The sequence below is a fragment of the Neolamprologus brichardi genome, chromosome 8 (genome assembly GCF_056152115.1).
Source record: "Neolamprologus brichardi isolate AB-2024 chromosome 8, ASM5615211v1, whole genome shotgun sequence".
In the NCBI taxonomy this organism is placed as follows: Eukaryota; Metazoa; Chordata; class Actinopteri; order Cichliformes; family Cichlidae; genus Neolamprologus; species Neolamprologus brichardi.
Genome location: NC_142111.1, coordinates 8116634 through 8133890, shown reverse-complemented (window position 1 = coordinate 8133890; position 17257 = coordinate 8116634). Strand labels below are relative to the sequence as shown.

The 17257-nt window shown below is 41.0% G+C and overlaps 1 protein-coding gene across 2 annotated transcripts in view; it reads left to right on the top strand.

Annotated features, from left to right (window-relative positions):
• trrap (transformation/transcription domain-associated protein) overlaps window positions 1-17257 on the top strand; it is a 79300-nt gene that overhangs the window by 36567 nt on the left and 25476 nt on the right. For both annotated transcript variants that reach the window (XM_035912154.2, XM_087845369.1), the window contains exons 44-59: window positions 1391-1604; window positions 2288-2416; window positions 3245-3394; window positions 4641-4840; window positions 5270-5391; window positions 6536-6749; window positions 6883-7062; window positions 7337-7483; window positions 7778-7897; window positions 9295-9582; window positions 10192-10329; window positions 10426-10538; window positions 11008-11143; window positions 13350-13541; window positions 16111-16306; window positions 17010-17128. In XM_035912154.2, coding sequence (XP_035768047.1) covers window positions 1391-1604; window positions 2288-2416; window positions 3245-3394; window positions 4641-4840; window positions 5270-5391; window positions 6536-6749; window positions 6883-7062; window positions 7337-7483; window positions 7778-7897; window positions 9295-9582; window positions 10192-10329; window positions 10426-10538; window positions 11008-11143; window positions 13350-13541; window positions 16111-16306; window positions 17010-17128 — 2658 coding nt within the window. The remainder of the gene's footprint in view (window positions 1-1390; window positions 1605-2287; window positions 2417-3244; window positions 3395-4640; window positions 4841-5269; window positions 5392-6535; window positions 6750-6882; window positions 7063-7336; window positions 7484-7777; window positions 7898-9294; window positions 9583-10191; window positions 10330-10425; window positions 10539-11007; window positions 11144-13349; window positions 13542-16110; window positions 16307-17009; window positions 17129-17257) is intronic.

Sequence of the window (17257 nt, the reverse complement as noted above, 5' to 3'; positions counted from 1 at the left end):
CTTTGTGTTGTTGTTCAAGCTCCAAGCAATAAGCAGCAAACAGCTGAGGATAACTAATAGCTTCCCAGAGAAGTTTTCCCTGTCCCCGCTTAAGCTCCGTCTTAGTGTTTGCTCTAACACCTCAGAGTCCTTTGTCTGTTATCAGCAATGCATGAAGTGAGGCGCCAACCACCATAATGACAAAATAATGACAGTGGTGAGATAACAGCACTCTATCTAGCCTGTGCCTTCTCATTCAAACCCCCCAAAACCCTTCTACATCCTAAAGCCCTCATCCTTGCTTTCTGTATCGCCCCACTGTGACTCTGTTCATCTGTCCTCGCCTTTCCCTCTGTGTCTAACCACTTCCTCCTCTCATCACTTTTCCATCCAGCCTCTTATCGCAGCCTTTATTCTCTTTCTTTCTTTTCATCCATGTCTCCTTTCCTCCTCATCTCTCTGGTCTGATTTGGCGTCACCGTTCAGACAAGGTTATCACCACGCGTTGCCAGTTGTCACGTACTGCCCTTGTTCTCTTTTGGGGATCACTTCATTGGCCGCACCCTTTTCTCCCCCTACACACACACATTCACACAAACTCAGTCGGCCCTTCCATATCCCTTTGGGGATTGTCTAACAAACAAGGCCTTCTGTAGGTTTTATGCAGATGTACGCAAGCCCACCCCCTTGGGACCTCGCTCTACCTGCCTAGCCGCCTTACTCAGACTAATGAACAATGCTGTAAATCGGATTACCTTTTATCATCTCATTGTCTCGGCGCAGCAGTGATTAAGAGTCTGGGGGAGTGGCATGAGGAGGTTGTATTTGGAGTGTAAATTGAGAGACACACAAAACATGTACAGTCTCACAGGCATACCTGCATCTGCATGGTTCCTGCAGAGACAAGTTCCTTTTCTGTTAATGCACTGTCAAATCAATACTACCCTAATATCTAGCAGGAGCCTTATCACCAGAGTCACCTTGTTCATTAGGCAAGATCAGTGCCATGGATCTGTCCCAGATTACCCTCTTGGCCCTGCCATTGTAAACCTTGTTTGCAATTTAGACAAAATTAGGAACCGATGCTGCCCATTGATCTTTGGTTTAACAGCCATCACAATGCCTTGTTTTTGTGTGTGTTTGTGAGCAGTATTGATTTCTGAGTTGAGTGGAATAAAAAAACTCTGTTGTTTCATCTGTCTGCAGATGAAATTGCACTATTGTCTATATTGCTTTGTTGTAGCATTGGGCACTTGGCTAAAAAGATACATATCAATATATATATATTTTTTTAGATATGAGGCTTTTATTGAAAAGTCTAAATGGATTTCTATCTGTTTTAAGAGCAATACAAAAAAATGTGTTTCATTGACCTTCCACTTATAGTGTCTACTCCTTTTTGACCTCTTAGGAGCAGCCAGCCCAAGCGAACATCTCCAACATCTGCACAGGACTGGAGATTCTCTGCTTCCTGTTGACAGTGCTGCAGCCCCCAGCCGTCCTGGCTCACTTCAAGCCGCTCCAGCGGGGCATCGCTGCGTGCATGACCTGCGGCAATACCAAAGTGCTGCGTGCTGTCCACTCCCTTCTTTCTCGTCTCATGAGTATCTTCCCAACTGAGCCTAGTAAGCTGCAATGATTTATTTCTAAATTCTCACTGGAAGCCAGACCAGCTGCACACAGAAAAGCACTATATATCTGATTCCTTTCTGAGAAATCGTCATGCCACACTGTGATAAAATTGTAAATAGAAGTGAATTATACTGGCGATATAATTTACAAACTTTCTTCTCCAAAAGGATTAAGTGATGAGACTCATTGGCATGGGATTTGGGGATTTTACAAACCTAATTATGATACAGCCAACAAAAATTGTTTGCATAATTGCAAAAAAAATTATGACTTATAAAAGCTGCAAGTCCTTTTATTCATAAGACGTGCCATTTCTGTAAGTAATTGTTTAAATCAATGTTTTGTTGTAGTGTTGTAATTGGTTGTGTTTTTAACATATATGTGCAATTTAATGTGATTGATTTTGTGTCATTTTGAAATATGGAGAGATGCTTATGGGAGAATAACTGTCACGCATCTTTCCATGCAAAATGAATAGAGCATCATCTGTTTTAGGTCATTGTATAAATTGTTTTAAAGCACTTTCGACAAAGGCCTAAAGGGGCTTGAAACATAGTGTGATCAATACATTATGATGCTGATTCCTTGCAGCAATATAACTGCGTCACTTTGCACGGCAGTGATTTCGATTTTCAGCTGTTCTTTGTTTGAAACAAACATTGCTTTGTTTTTCTAGGCACATCAAATGTGGCATCTAAGTATGAGGAACTTGAGTGTCTATATGCTGCTGTGGGCAAGGTCATCTACGAGGGGCTTACCAACTATGAAAAAGCAACAACCAACACTAACCCCACGCAGCTCTTTGGTAAGACCAGCTCTCACGTTTATTTTTTTTCCTCCTTTCTTGCCCTCGGTTACTCTTCTGTTGGTATATATACTTAGAAGGGAAAAAAAAGTCAATCTCCTACTCTCACTACAGCACCAAGCGGCCCCTAGGTTACTTTTACCAGTTAAGCCATTGAGTGGGCCGTTAAAATGCAAGCCGATGGGCTCTGCTGCTCGGGCTAACATCTGGTCTATTTAAATGGGGGCCACAGTCCAGCGGTTTGGGAAAGATTGTCTTGGGAAGAATTGCTGCTTTCCGCCCCTCTTCCTGTACAAACATTACTGTTATCCACCCAGATGTCAGAGTATTTATAGAAAAAGCTTTCATTAAAGCTTATTTCAAAGAGACTTTCATCTTTTTTTTCTTTTAGATGAAATGTATAGTAGGTTTCAAAATATAGGCCATTCAAGGTGATAAATGGCTATTTGAGAGCAGTCCAAAGGTAACGCTGCTTTATGCAGTTTCCTAAAATTACAGTGGTGGCCAATAAAATAAAAAAAAAGCATTCTGTATCCTGCTGTTGCAGTAAAGTCACAGCGATGTGATGCATCCGTCTGGCCAGGGGGTGACATTTTAACATTTGTCTCCTCTCTGGGGAACAGCAACAAAGAAGAACATTACTCATTCTTATTTCTGCCTCTGTTACACTCTTGAGGGGGGGAAATATATATATATCAAGCTGCGTGAATGAACACAAGCTGACTGCAGGTGTCTGTGTCTGTTACCTCTCCCCAGAGAAATGAAGCTTCTTGTCAAACTGTTCCATTTCCCATACTTCTTATCCCTCTGCCTTCATTTGTCTTACAGGGACACTGATGATCCTGAAGTCAGCCTGCAGTTACAATGCCAGCTACATTGACCGCCTCATCTCAGTGTTCATGCGCTCACTACAGAAGATGGTGCGGGAACACCTGAGCCCCCAGCAGGCTAACCCAGGGGTGACTGAAACCAGCACAGGTACGTAAATACAGTGGAAAGATGTGAGGAAGCCAGTGGCAAATGTAATTTAAAAAGTAATCACATAGGAAAGATGTGCAGTATGCCATGTATATTCAGTAGATTTTATATGAGCAACAGTTACATGCTCTCTTGTGCAAATTCATGCGGTTTCACAAATTCGCAAGGTTTGCTTTCTCTCCCTTTTTATTCCTTGCCCACAGTCTCTTGTGTTGCTTAATATTTAACTCAGATTTTGAGTTCACAACATATTAGTCACCATTATTTTCCAAACTTGGCACCAGATAACCACTACTATTTCAGCTGAACTTATTCTACTTGGCTGCAGTTACACCTGGCTGACATTATTGGGGAAGTTTTTGCTCGTACTTTCCCCCAGCCCACGTCCAACAAGGAGCTGACTGTGTGTGAGGTGGACACAACACAGACATGAATGTACACTCACATCACAGCCTTTCTCAGATTGTTAAAGCTCATATATCCCAGGTGTCCCACCAGTGCCTCTTTCCGTAGAAAGACAGTATCAAAACTTGTATATCAATAGCCCCAGCTGTGTTCTCAATAGCTCTTGTGGTCAGGAGAGATCCTTTGTGCAGATAGTAGGCTTTCTCGGGGAATGTTTCTCAGCTCTGGTTCCCAGTCTGTATTGTCTTCTGCTCTTTTTGTATCAACAGATGGTCACCTTGTGCTCTTTTGCTGTGGGGTTTGAAAGGGTAGTCACAGTTTGACACAGAACCTCTTGACAACTTGCCCTTTATATTAATCCGTGAGGGGGTGAAAGGGAAAAACACTTGTTTAGGTGTCCTGTTCATTTACTTTTCTGAACTTCAGAAAGTCTGGCAGTGCATAATTCCTGTTGCTACTCTTCAGACAGGAGGTAATGACTGTAAGATACTATCAGTGCTTTAAATGGGCCCCTAATGACTGTATCGGGAAACACAGACATTAACTGTCCACCATGAACAGTTGGTCACTAAGACCTTCTGACCATTAGGCTTTTTCCTCTAAAGGTTATTCACGTTCCAGTAATCTAATAAGCTTAACTGTAGTAGTTCCATCCTGATTGTATTGAAAATGTGAAGTTCTGACTGCTGCCACCATTTAAAAATAGATAAGTCATTTCAATTTATTGAAGGCCAGAAAATTTGCAATAGAAGGAAGATGGATAAATGCACAGATAAATGCATCTGTTCTGTAGTTTATCTCGGCCCTGCCTTTGAATATTTTCATGTGTTTGCTCTGATAGTGACCAGCGAGCTGATAATGCTCAGTCTTGACCTGGTGAAGACACGATTGTCCGTCATGAGCATGGAAATGAGGAAGAACTTTATCCAGGTCATCCTCACTTCTCTAATTGAGAAGTCTCCTGACCCCAAAATCCTCCGTGCTGTTGTCAAGATCGTGGAAGAGTGGGTGAAAAACAATTCTCCAATGGCTGCCAACCAGGTAAGGAGGAGGACTGTTCAGGTGTGAGACAGTAAAACAGTATTAAGTGAGGGAAAAAAACAAAAACAAATGTGGTATTCAAGAGATCCTGGCATAATTCCTCTCATGAAAACAGGTGTAAATTAAGAACTGAATCAGCAAAGTTGTGAAAGGTGTGAAACCTTTGGACAAACAACAAGCGAAGCGCATTTTCGAAATCTAGTAAGGTTAGCATTAGCATAATACCTACAGAGGAGTCTCTGGTCTTCATTTTCTTTTAAGCTGAAGAAGAGCAAGTGGTACACAGCTGAGCTAGACAGGTGCAGCTGCGAAAAACAACTGAATAGAGAATAGATTATTTTTCTTTTCTCACACCTTTCTATTTGTCTGTTTATTGTTCATAATATTTTTTTTATCTTACTTTCTACCCGATTCTTCTTTCCCTTTCAGATGCCAAACCTGCGTGAGAAATCCATCTTGCTGGTGAAGATGATGACCTACATAGAGAAGCGTTTCCCTGATGAACTTGAGTTAAACGCCCAGTTCCTGGACCTCGTTAATTACGTCTACAGGTAATTACCGTCATTCATCACATGGCTAAATGGCCACGCCACTGACGCCACACCGCCCTTGCATCCATCTTAACGTGAGAATTGAAGGTCGTGGGCGGTTGAGGCGGGGAAAAGACACAGAAGGTTGGGTCAGGGGGAAAAAAGGAAAATAAAGATGAAGAGGAAGAGCTTGAAGTACTAGAAGTGTACCTTTCCTTTTTTATGACTAAAAGTTAATTATTAACGATGGTGATAATTATAATAAGATTGTTAAACTCAGGAACTGGATGAACTAATTTAGAATCATTGTAGCTGTAAAAAAACAACAAAAAACAATTAAAAGCTGGAAAATTTAAGATGGCCATGAAAAGATTGACTGATGAAGATTGATAATAGGGTTACAGTACTATTAGTATTCAGCTAGCTGATGACAGGACACCCAGCAGGTGGTGGTCAAAGGCGAGAGACCACCTCTGCCGGCTATTCATCAAACTGTGGCCCTCATCACCTTTCCATCTTCTACACATACACATTTAATCAGCCCAGTGTATCCGCATCCTGATGCCAAAAGATTTAAAATGAGCAGTAAAGCCATGATGGACAGCAAGTAATGATAATGGAAGGATAAAGCAGCTGTGCCAGCGCAAAGTGTGATTAGGAGGACGGTGTAAATACGAGCAACATGCAGCTGTGGCACAGTGTTATTCTTTTCATCCCACGTACTCTCTCGCTGCTTCTGTTTTATGAATCATCGCTTCGGAGCACATTCAGTGCTGTAGAATGATGTGGAAACGATTGCATTTGTTGTTTCAATAGTTAGGTAGGTAATGTTACATCAGTCTTATTGTCGAAGATGCAGACTTTTGCCCAATATTCAGTTTTAACCACAATGTAAGAAATAGTTCAAAAAGTTGTAAAAACAAGAGTTTTTTCCAAGTTGCAAATTGCTGCATTGTTTCAGTGGCATATACATGTTTTGCCAACAGCTCTCAGCTGCACGGGGCACCGAGTTTTATCTGTGTGTGCAGTTCTCTGTATTACAAGTTAATGGTGACATTTTCTAACTCATGCGCTAATCGCCCCACCCCCACACACCCCATTTTTTAAGAATATTTTTGGTAACAGGCATTTCAGATTCTTTCTCACAAAACTTTTGCCCCTTTAGGGATGAGAGCCTTTCAGGAAGCGACATCACATCAAAGTTGGAACCAGCCTTCCTTTCAGGGCTTCGCTGCAGTCAGCCAATGATCAGAGCCAAGTTTTTTGAGGTGTTTGATGCCTCTATGAAGCGGCGCGTCTATGAGAGGCTACTGTACATCTGCTGCTCTCAGAACTGGGAGGCCATGGGCAGCCATTTCTGGATCAAACAGTGCATAGAGGTAAGCGGTGGGACTCGGGTCTTTCTGCAGGCTTCGTAAGGTTTTTTTCCTGCGGGCATCTACGTGCTGGTTATCTGCCACCAACCTTCACCAATCTTCTTTTATGTATTTTGCACCTGTGTGTGTTTGATAGTTGTTACTGGCAGTTTGCGAAAGAAACACCATCATTGGCACCAGCTGCCAGGGATCCATGCTGCCATCTATCACAAACGTCATCAACCTGGCTGACAGCCACGACCGCGCCGCTTTTGCCATGGCAACGCACGTCAAGCAGGAGCCTCGCGAAAGGGAAAACACCGAGACCAAGGAGGAGGTGAGATACACAGACAGGCGCACAACGCCTCGCAACGTGTCTCACATAAATTGCCACATTATCCCATTAGGAGTTTTTACATACTGTGGGTCTAAGAAAAGAGTAATGCTGTGCCTCTTTGCTCGTCTTAAAAATTGTCTCTGTTGTCGTCATTCGTCCATTATCAAGAAGCTGTTGATAAAATGTTCTTTCAAAAACAGCCCAACACGAAGACTAAACGTCAAAGCTTGAACAACAATACATGTTTTTCCTCTCCTCATTTACCCCCTGGTAGGATGTAGAAATTGACATAGAATTAGCACCAGGTGACCAGACAGCCATTCCCAAGACTAAGGAGCAAGCAGAGAGAGACACAGGCAACCAACTGCACATGCTCACCAACCGCCATGACAAGTTTCTTGATTCATTACGGGAAGTCAAGGTAAGGCACTCCTTCAGTTTTGACCGGCTGATGAAATGAATTGAACTTTGATAGAGTGTAGGCAAAATTACAGAGATCATCCAAGGTTGACTACTTGCAGTTCAAAAACAATGTTTTATGTATTAAATTAATTATAGTTTCAAAACATTTTCATGTTCCAGTGGCATTATTCATTAACCCCCAAGAAGGATGAAAATGTCAGCAATATTCTTGAGCCCTAAAAGCATGAATTAAGAGTCAGTGCCTTGCAGAATCAGCAGCCAGAAGCTTTCATTTGTCTCTTTTCTGTGTTAGACGGGGGCACTTTTAAACGCCTTGGTTCAGCTCTGTCACATCTCCACACCGCTGGCTGAAAGGACCTGGGTCCAGCTTTTCCCTCGCCTCTGGAAGATCCTGTCTGACAGACAGCAGCATGTAAGTATAATTTATTAGCATCTTTCTTCTTCTTCTTCTTTTTTTTTTGGGGGGGGGCAAGAATGGACAAAAACAGTGTGTGACGTGCATGACCAAACCATCCAATATCCTGTGAATAGTCAAGAGAAAGACATGCATGCTGCATTTTAATTTACATGATGATTTCTTTTTAGCTTCAGCAATAGTAATATGCTCATCCAAAGACATAAAGAAATATTATTTAAATGCTCCCTTAGGCTAGTTGTGTCCGCTATGAAATTCCTTTAAAGTGTTCACATTATTATTAAATGTCAGTAGATGTAAACTGCAGCTCGATTAGCAGGTAGAGACTTAAAACCAACAGATGTTATTTCTAGTTAATGTGTACATTTTCTTTTTGTGGTCATCATATACAAACACGTGCTTTTCTGTACTGTTTCAATAACTTGTGCAAACAGGCAGCGTCTTATTTCTGTCTCAAAATAATTAAAAATGATTCAACTTTTAAACAAGATGCAGTCACTGGTCAGATTCTGAATAATTTATTCCTATGCCAGACCTCAAGCCACAAATACTTAAGTTATTTATTTTGATGCCTGTCTCTGCATTTTATGTAGCGATTTTGCCAACTTATGGTAAAAATGGAAAGATTACTGCAATTGAGGCTTTCTATCCCTGGGTTGACTCTTACAAGGGAATGACAGAAAAGTATATTTTCCATCGGAAGGATTTTGATGACACGTTGGCGTTCACCACCAGTCTAATTAAAGTGACCATTAAGGCATAAATTACTCCATGCTGTCATCGGGCAGCGAAAATTGCATTCATTACCAATACATCAGAGTGTGTCAGTCATGATTTTCAGAGCACTAACCCCATGATCATACTCAAGGTCTATTCTGTCCAAATGTGTGAATCTCTGATTGCAAAGAGTGGCAGCATGCAACTCAAGCTAGCATATTATGCATTTTTCACTGATTTTCACATTGTATTGAATAAATATATACCTCCTTCAAAGTTGCATTACTTTAAAAATGGACAGCTTATAAAAAGAGCTGGACAAAGTGGTTTAATTAGTAATGCAGTAACCATGTTTTTGCAGTATTGCAGAAAATACTGTAGATATGTATGTAAAGGTGCAACATGGTTCACTGATTGGTCTTGACTAACTTGTTGATCATGATGTGGTGTGATACAGAAAAGCAGCATACAGTTGTGTCATTTGTCCCTTGCCATTCCTCTTATGTGTTATCCTCTACCTCTTTTTTCCTGTTTCTGAACAGCACTCTCTTACTGGAAAATGGCATCATGTTGCATCCCGTACATGCAATTCAATGCTTTTGTCAATATGTTGTATCAGAGCACTGCTGCTAAAGTAATACTGGGTAGTTGATGATCTCGCCTTTTCTCTTCTCCAGGCTTTGTCCGGGGAGATGAGTCCTTTCCTTTGTAGTGGCAGCCACCAGGCCCAGAGGGACTGCCAGCCGAGTGCCCTAAACTGCTTTGTGGAAGCCATGTCCCAGTGTGTACCTCCTATCCCCATCCGTCCCTGTGTCCTGAAGTATTTGGGCAAGACTCACAACCTCTGGCTACGTTCCACTCTCATGCTGGAGCAGCAGGCCTTTGAAAAAGGTCTTAGTCTGCACAGTAAACCCAAGCAGAGCACAGAGTTCTATGAACAGGAGAGCATCACGCCACCTCAGCAGGTAATGGGTTTTCATTTAGATTGTGTGTTGACTTTTTAAGGCTTTTTAAACAATCAGGACTCTGTAAGACAAAGAAAAGTCCAATAAAATCAGGAATTCTATTGAGTAAATAAACTCCGATATTGCGAAACACGATCAACGTAACCCTGAAGTCATTGCCATTTTCTCAGCTGTGCAGTCTCTACTACATGTGCTAAAGATATCTGCTCTGCTGGATAAATTGTGCTATAAAGTATATTTCTAACCCAAACATCTTTTTTGCATTATGGTCTATAATTATGTAGGGTCACAGATATGCAGATATCTCTCTCATAGGCTAACAGTCGGTGGACTGATATGAGTCAGGCATTAAACAAAATAAAATGAACTTGGCTCTTTCATGCTTATTGCTGCTGTTCCTTTCATTAGTGGTTCTTTTCCACAGTGGAGGGTTTAAACATATATTTGTCACGTCACTGCAGCCTCGTCTTTGAAGCTGGAAAATCTCCCTCTTATCCTGTCTGAACTAGACTCATTAGCAAATCTGCTCTCATTAAATTTACAGTTTGATCACTGCAGATGATCCAATTTGTTCTGCTTCTATCCACATTGTGTTCTTCTTCCATATAGGAGATTTTGGACTCTCTGGCAGAGCTCTACTCTCTACTCCAAGAGGAGGACATGTGGGCAGGCCTGTGGCAAAAGAGGTGCAAGTTTCCTGAGACGGCAACAGCCATTGCCTATGAGCAGCATGGCTTCTTTGAACAGGTGAGAGGAAGCTTAAAGTAGACTGACTGAGGTAGTAATTTGTGGTGCTGTTATACTGTAATGTCTATTTTGTTAACCCAAAACATATCCATTCAGGCTCAGGAAAGCTACGAGAAGGCAATGGAGAAGGCTAGAAAAGAGCACGAGAGGAGCAATGTTTCCCCGGCAGTATTCCCTGAGTACCAGCTGTGGGAGGACCACTGGATACGGTAAGATTTATGTTTCCTAAGTCCATACAAGAGTCATGACAAGAAATGACCCTCATGCTTCCCTGCAAATCCAGCTGTCTCTTGTGTTTTTATGTGTGCCTGTTTAAAAAAAAAAAGTGCTGTGAATTTACGTGGTGTTTGCTGCATTTTACAATGAAGATCATTCCTAAAATGAAAAGGACACAGAAATGTGTAACGCTTGGAAAGTATGTTTAGGGTTTTAAATGATACATTGTGACTTTTAAAAAGACTTGAAGAAAACAAAGCAGACATGTTGATTAAGTGAGAGACAGGAAGAAAAAGCGGAGCTGTCGAGGATGTGAGTTGCAAAACAGCCTGTTGATGCTAAAAACGTGGCCTAAAATGGCATAGAAATGTAGATTGAGCAAATAAAAAAATGTGAAGAAATGTTATCGTCAAGTATAGAAAATGCAATCTTTGCTAAACTTCTCATCTCCTTTGTCTTTAGCTGTTCTAAGGAACTGAACCAGTGGGAACCGCTGACTGAATACGGCCAGTCTAAAGGCCATTCAAACCCTTATCTGGTGCTCGAGTGTGCTTGGAGGGTTTCCAACTGGGCTGCTATGAAGGAGGCTCTGGTGCAGGTGAGGGGTGCACAGTTCCAATATATAAGTATTTATATATATATGTGTGTGTGTGTGTGTGTGTGTGTGTGTGTGTGTGTATGTATGTATGTATTTCTTTCTACACACATTCACATAGATTTCTTCTCTCACTGTCCTCAAAAGGTACCAATAACAGTTTCACAGGAAATAGAAACAGTAACCGCAAGTTGTCACTAACAAAGTCACAGACACAGTGGAGCCTGTAGGCATGAACCCAGTGAACCAGACAGACTCCACTAAACTTTTCTTTTTTTTTATTTTTTATTTTACTCCTGTTACTAGTGCAGTCCTGGATATTAAACCCAGGCCTCATGTTAGTGTGAGGTAGAGAAACTTGATATTGGTGCTGTCTGACCTCTCTGTAACCTCACACACCCTGGAAGAATAAGAGTGGCGGCCATAAAGCTGTGGAAATGCAGTTAAGCTGTTTAGTCCATGAATTTATTGGCCTCATGTTTTCCTAAAACAAAGTATAGATGGGTGGCGGGCGTGTGATAGTACTTGACATATAACAAATACTCCTACTTTGCTCTTTCAAGGAGACTTGGAACCAATCCATTGAGCAGCTCTGTCCGAAGGTGACATCTAATTAAATTGTCTGGATGCCAACACCAGCTTCGCTATATCCCCTCCTTCTTGTTTCATTCTTTTGCCTCCTCTGTTTACTCATTCCTCTTTCTTTTGTCTCATGCCTCCCCAACCTCTCTTCTTTACTTGGTCTTCTTTCTACTATTACTGCCCACCCTACTTTTACTTTCACCCCCATCTCTTCATCCCTCGCTCCATAGCTCTGGCTGCAACAGCTAATATTTACGACAGCTGTGTGTGTGAATAATTACCCCAGCATCTGCTGCAGGGTGATTTGTTTTATGGTGGAGGAGAGGAGCAAGGCTTTCAGTTGCCTGCATGCCCACTCCTCACCAGCTCAGAGGCGAAGTCCAAATGTCCCTGCTTTCAATTAAAGCTGGCTCTTGATAAGGGCGGCCCTGTCTCCAGGATATTCATCAAGCGTCACCCCCGATAAGTGCGCTTTGACCGATCACTGTAATTTTCTCCAGCATCGGAAGAGCTTTCGCAAATGCACACACCTATACCTCCTCACTCTCTTGCTCTTTTCACTCTTTATCCTTTTGGCCTTCTGTCATTCTGTGTCTCTTGCTCACTTATAAACGCACAACAGCAGACCACAGGTGTGACGTAGGAGCCTCCCTGCAGGTGTTATTTGTTTGATGCTAATGCGGTGAGCTTATTAATCAATAGCAAGGCCCTTTCTGCTTCTTCGCCTCTGTGTCAGGCGTGTCAAATTTATTAGTCATTAGTACAAAAGTTCCACTGAACCCATTCACAAAATAAATCGCAACCAATATTGTTGTATATTTGTCTAAGTACTAAATTGCACAAGGAAAATGTCACAGGCCCTTTCCCCTCAGATGTTTTCATGTAATTAAAACTGCTACAGCACTGTGAAGAGTGTGCGCTGTTCTACTTGACATTATGGCGACAAATACACATAGGAAAACAAACAGGCAATTCAATATGAACTCCTCTGGGATTTACCTAAAAGCAGTACATGTGAGAATGTAAATGTTTGTGCTAAACCTCCCAACCTAACGCACAAAATTGTCAAAAGTTCATGTGTGAAATTCTTAATTCTTTCAAGCTATTTATATTGCATATGTATATTTATATTTGAAGCATAACGTTGTGCACTTGTTATTCACATAGCCTGTGTTTTACCTGTTGTAAGAAAATGACATTAAAATTAAATTGACACTCACTTTTCACAAGATTTTTTTATTTTATATATTATTTTTATATTATATTTTTTTGGAAAGAAAAGTAGATTTATTTTCAACATAAAAAATGCAAGAGAAAAATGTTTCTCATTGTCATTTTCCAGAGATAGTAGATTATAGAACGACGATAAGATGGATTCAAAACACACATTTATGCTGATGAACAAAGGAAACATGTAGATTTTCAACAACAGCACTGTTCTTGTAAATTATCGTGGCAGGTATATGATAGTAAAACACAAGTCCATTGCTGTACGAGACTGATCTCACCTTTTAACTGTCATTGAGCAAAAGTATGCTAATTTCAATCAAAATTGTGATTGTTCTACTAAGTTGCTACCATTAATTTTTGTTTAAATATTTCATTTTCTTACTGTATGAATTTCCAGGTGGAGCTGAGCTGCCCTAAGGAGATGGCTTGGAAGGTGAACATGCACCGTGGCTACCTGGCAATCTGCAACCCAGAGGAGCAGCAGCTCAACTTCATAGAACGGCTGGTGGAGATGGCCTCCAGTCTGGCCATTCGTGAGTGGAGGAGATTGCCTCACATTGTTTCCCATGTGCACACGCCATTGCTTCAGGTCAGTATACCCAACACATAAAGAGTTTGGATTTAGACCAAAGACTTAGTCAAATGATCAAGAATGGTACCGAGGAAAATAAGTTTATTGTGATAAGCACTTGAATAGATGCATGTCAAGCAACCGTCTGTGGCCCTAAGACATTGTGCGGTTGAGAAATGCTGATAAGCCCCCTCCCCACCTTCTCACTCCATTCTTGTAAAATTGAGACAGATGATTAAAAAAAAAAAAAATCAAAAACCCTTTAAGCCTCTCTGATTCCACCACAAGAGATTACAATAGACAAGGCAAAGATGAAAAAGGAGAGTGGAAAAAAAGGCGGCAGACTGAGGGACTGAAAATTGAAAAAGGTAGAGAGTGAACAGAATGGAGGAACACGGGGAGAAAGAGTGAAGAATAAAGAGTTAGTTTAGAACGGCTGTAATTACTTCCCTGCCATCAGATACTATTTGATTAAATACCTGCAGCAGAATTACATTTACATGATGAATGGGATAGTCTGGATGAAGGTTAGAAATGGGCCATCAGCTGATATTAACAGATAATTGTGAAAAATATTGTACGGCCTAATTTATTTTGTTTTGGGAGATTTCATTCCGGAATGGGAGGTTAAGTCTTCAGCTTGCTCTGATTTACTACATTTATCTTTTCAAAATGGGTATTTGAATTGTGCAACTATGTTCCTCGTTAGTGTGTGTGTGTGTGTGTGTGTGTGTGTGTGTGTGTGTTCGTGCTCGTGCATGTGCTCGGATATGTGGAGTCCAATTATTTAGCCTAGCCGAGGGAAAACAAGCTATTTATTCCTCTGCCCAGCCAAGCGGCCTGTTGTAAATCTCCATTCCAAACTCTATATCTCAAATTCACGACTCCATGAGCCTTACAGACCAAGAAGCCCAGACTCTGCAAATACAGTGAGGTTCAACTACTATTTGAATCAAGTTATCATCAAATCCCAGCTCTCAGCAGTGGCTGACGATTAATGGATTATCATCCACACTATTGATTACGAGGGCTGGCATTAATATTGATTGATGAGTAGTTATAATAGAATGATTGATTATATGTTCACAATGCTGCTTTGGGCCAATCAATGAGGCCTCTTTTCACAGAATGAGATAGAAGCCCTCGCTTATCATTTTCACATTTTCCCCATCTCCGTGTCTTTTTTTTGGGGGGGGGGGGGGGGGGGCATCCAAGCAGATTAGCTATTGAATAATGTAGGAAGGCATAATGATTTTGCCTGCAAAATAATTTTGTTGCCACGAAAAAATACTACTGCTGCATTGTATTTCCATTGCAAAGTATGTTTTTGTTCTTGTTCCTGTAACATTTTAACAATCTGCAGGATCACAAGGTTTCTTTGACCAATAATAATTGAGGCATATTGGCCTGAAAGCATTATGTACAAATAAATAGTGCAAAAGTTCATAATGTGATGATATTTGCTACATAAAGAGTGTCACTGTTTTGAGCAGGCATTGCTGTTTTTTCCCCAAAGCTGTTAGACCTCATACTTGATTATGAGTTTCAAGAAAATGACTTGGATGTGGTTGATGTTGTTTTTTTGGTTTGTTTTTTTTTTTTACCTTATCTCTCAATAGACTAACAGTCCTTCATCCTGCTGTGTTTTAAATCATCCTTTTTAATCTCCATGCTTTTACATTAGCGTCTCCTTTCCGTTAACACAGCAGTCACGCCATCTTTCTTGCCATCACCCTTCTTGTTCGAGCTATGGCTTCTACTCGTGTCTTTCTGTTAACAAAATTCTAAATGTCAATTTATCAGTGGGTTGATATTACCGACTTAATGATCCATCAGCATCACATTTATAACAGCTAATAAGTGAAATTTTAAAAAAATAGGAAAAGATGAGAAAAACTCCCCGAAACATTCTCTTGACAAGACGGTTATTGATGACAGATGGACAATGTGTATATCTCGCAGAGCAAACTAAGCAAGGAAGTCTGGATGGATGTTTACATTTGTTTAGGTGTGTGTATACAAAATATTAACAAGATTAAGATCAGCTGGTGTACGTTCTGGACCAAATCTCTAACGTTGACTGTAGGAGCAGACCTGGCAACACAAAATTTTAACTCGACATCAAAGAAAAAGTTATTGCAAGCAAGACAAGCATTTGATATATTTCTGCTACTTCAGATGCTCAAATAAAATTCTACATGTTCAATTTAAAGTGGTAATGTACAGCTCCATCAGTCCTCCCTCACTCAAACCTCTTCTCGTTCTATTTGAACCCTCTGCGGTAACCCTAGCTCCCTATGGTATCAGAATATGTGATTTTTGGCTTTGTTTTGTCTTAACAATAGTCGAGGGTTACTTACCCTGATGTCCTTGTAAATAACTATTGCTTTTCAACTACTTTTAACTTTACTTTCTCATTCAGTCAGCATTTATTTTATCATATGATAGTAAAAGAAGTTCCTATTGAAAGCTTCTTAGTTATAAAACTTTCAGCAGGAATAGTCAAAGAATCAGGCAGGCATGTTTAAGTTTATCATGAATATTGAATCATAAATACTAAAAAGTTTTAGTTATCATTTCTCTCCAGGCTGCACAGCAGATCATTGAGCTGCAAGAAGCGGCCCAAATTAATGCAGGGCTTCAGACGGCTAACCTCGGCCGCAACACCAGCCTCCACGACATGAAGACTGTGGTGAAAACATGGAGGAACCGACTGCCTATTGTTTCGGACGACCTGTCGCACTGGAGCAGCATATTCATGTGGCGCCAACATCACTACCAAGGTATGACACGTGCTCTAACACAACTGCATCTAAATGCAAGACCATGATATAGTTAAACATAAATTTAGCCATTGTACACGTTACAGGATGCCACACTCATGCAGACACACTTTCACATTGCTGCTTTGGTGTCCACTAGTTCCAGGAAGGGCTCTTCTTTAAAAGGCCATGATGTGCAGAACCCCCTCAGGGTCTCAGTACCTTGCCAAATGTCAGCCCACTAAAGCACTCTCTCTTTCACTGCAGGACACAACACACACACACTCAGACACACATGTTTACCTTGCTCAGTGCTCAGCTCTCTCCCGCAGTGACTTTGAAACCATTCAGAAAGGCAGCCACTGCAAAATGTGATGTCTCAAGCAACTTGAGCTTCAACTCTTACTGAGAGGCACTGAAATAATGATAGCGGTGGTTCTGCAGCACCATGCCAATAAAATCCACTTCATTTATACATGACAGCCTTCAAACTTAAAGTGAAATGGAATTTTCTTGATGAAATTCATCGCCATGGTTCATTTACTGTTCAATACGTTTAGTGTCCCCAGTGCCCTCCCCTGCGTTATGACAGCAGAGCCTTTAGAGTGCTAGAAGTTCCCCACCCTTCAGACTGCCCTAAGCGCCCCTCTTTTAGCTTTCTTTATCAACTTTATCAATTGTGCAGGGGAAAAAAATGCTTCTTTGTCTTTTTGTCTGTCCACAGCCATTGTGACAGCATATGAGACAAACACACAACACGATCCCAACAACAACAACGCCATGTTGGGAGTTCATGCCTCAGCTTCTGCTATCATTCAGTACGGCAAGATAGCTCGCAAACAGGTACTGGTTCAAACCGACAAACTGACCTTCTATTAAAATGAATGAATGCAATCTGTAAAGTTCAATGCCACGTTTAGCATCCATCTTTTAAAGAAAAATAATTGTAACCTATCGCACTTTTTCCCCCCA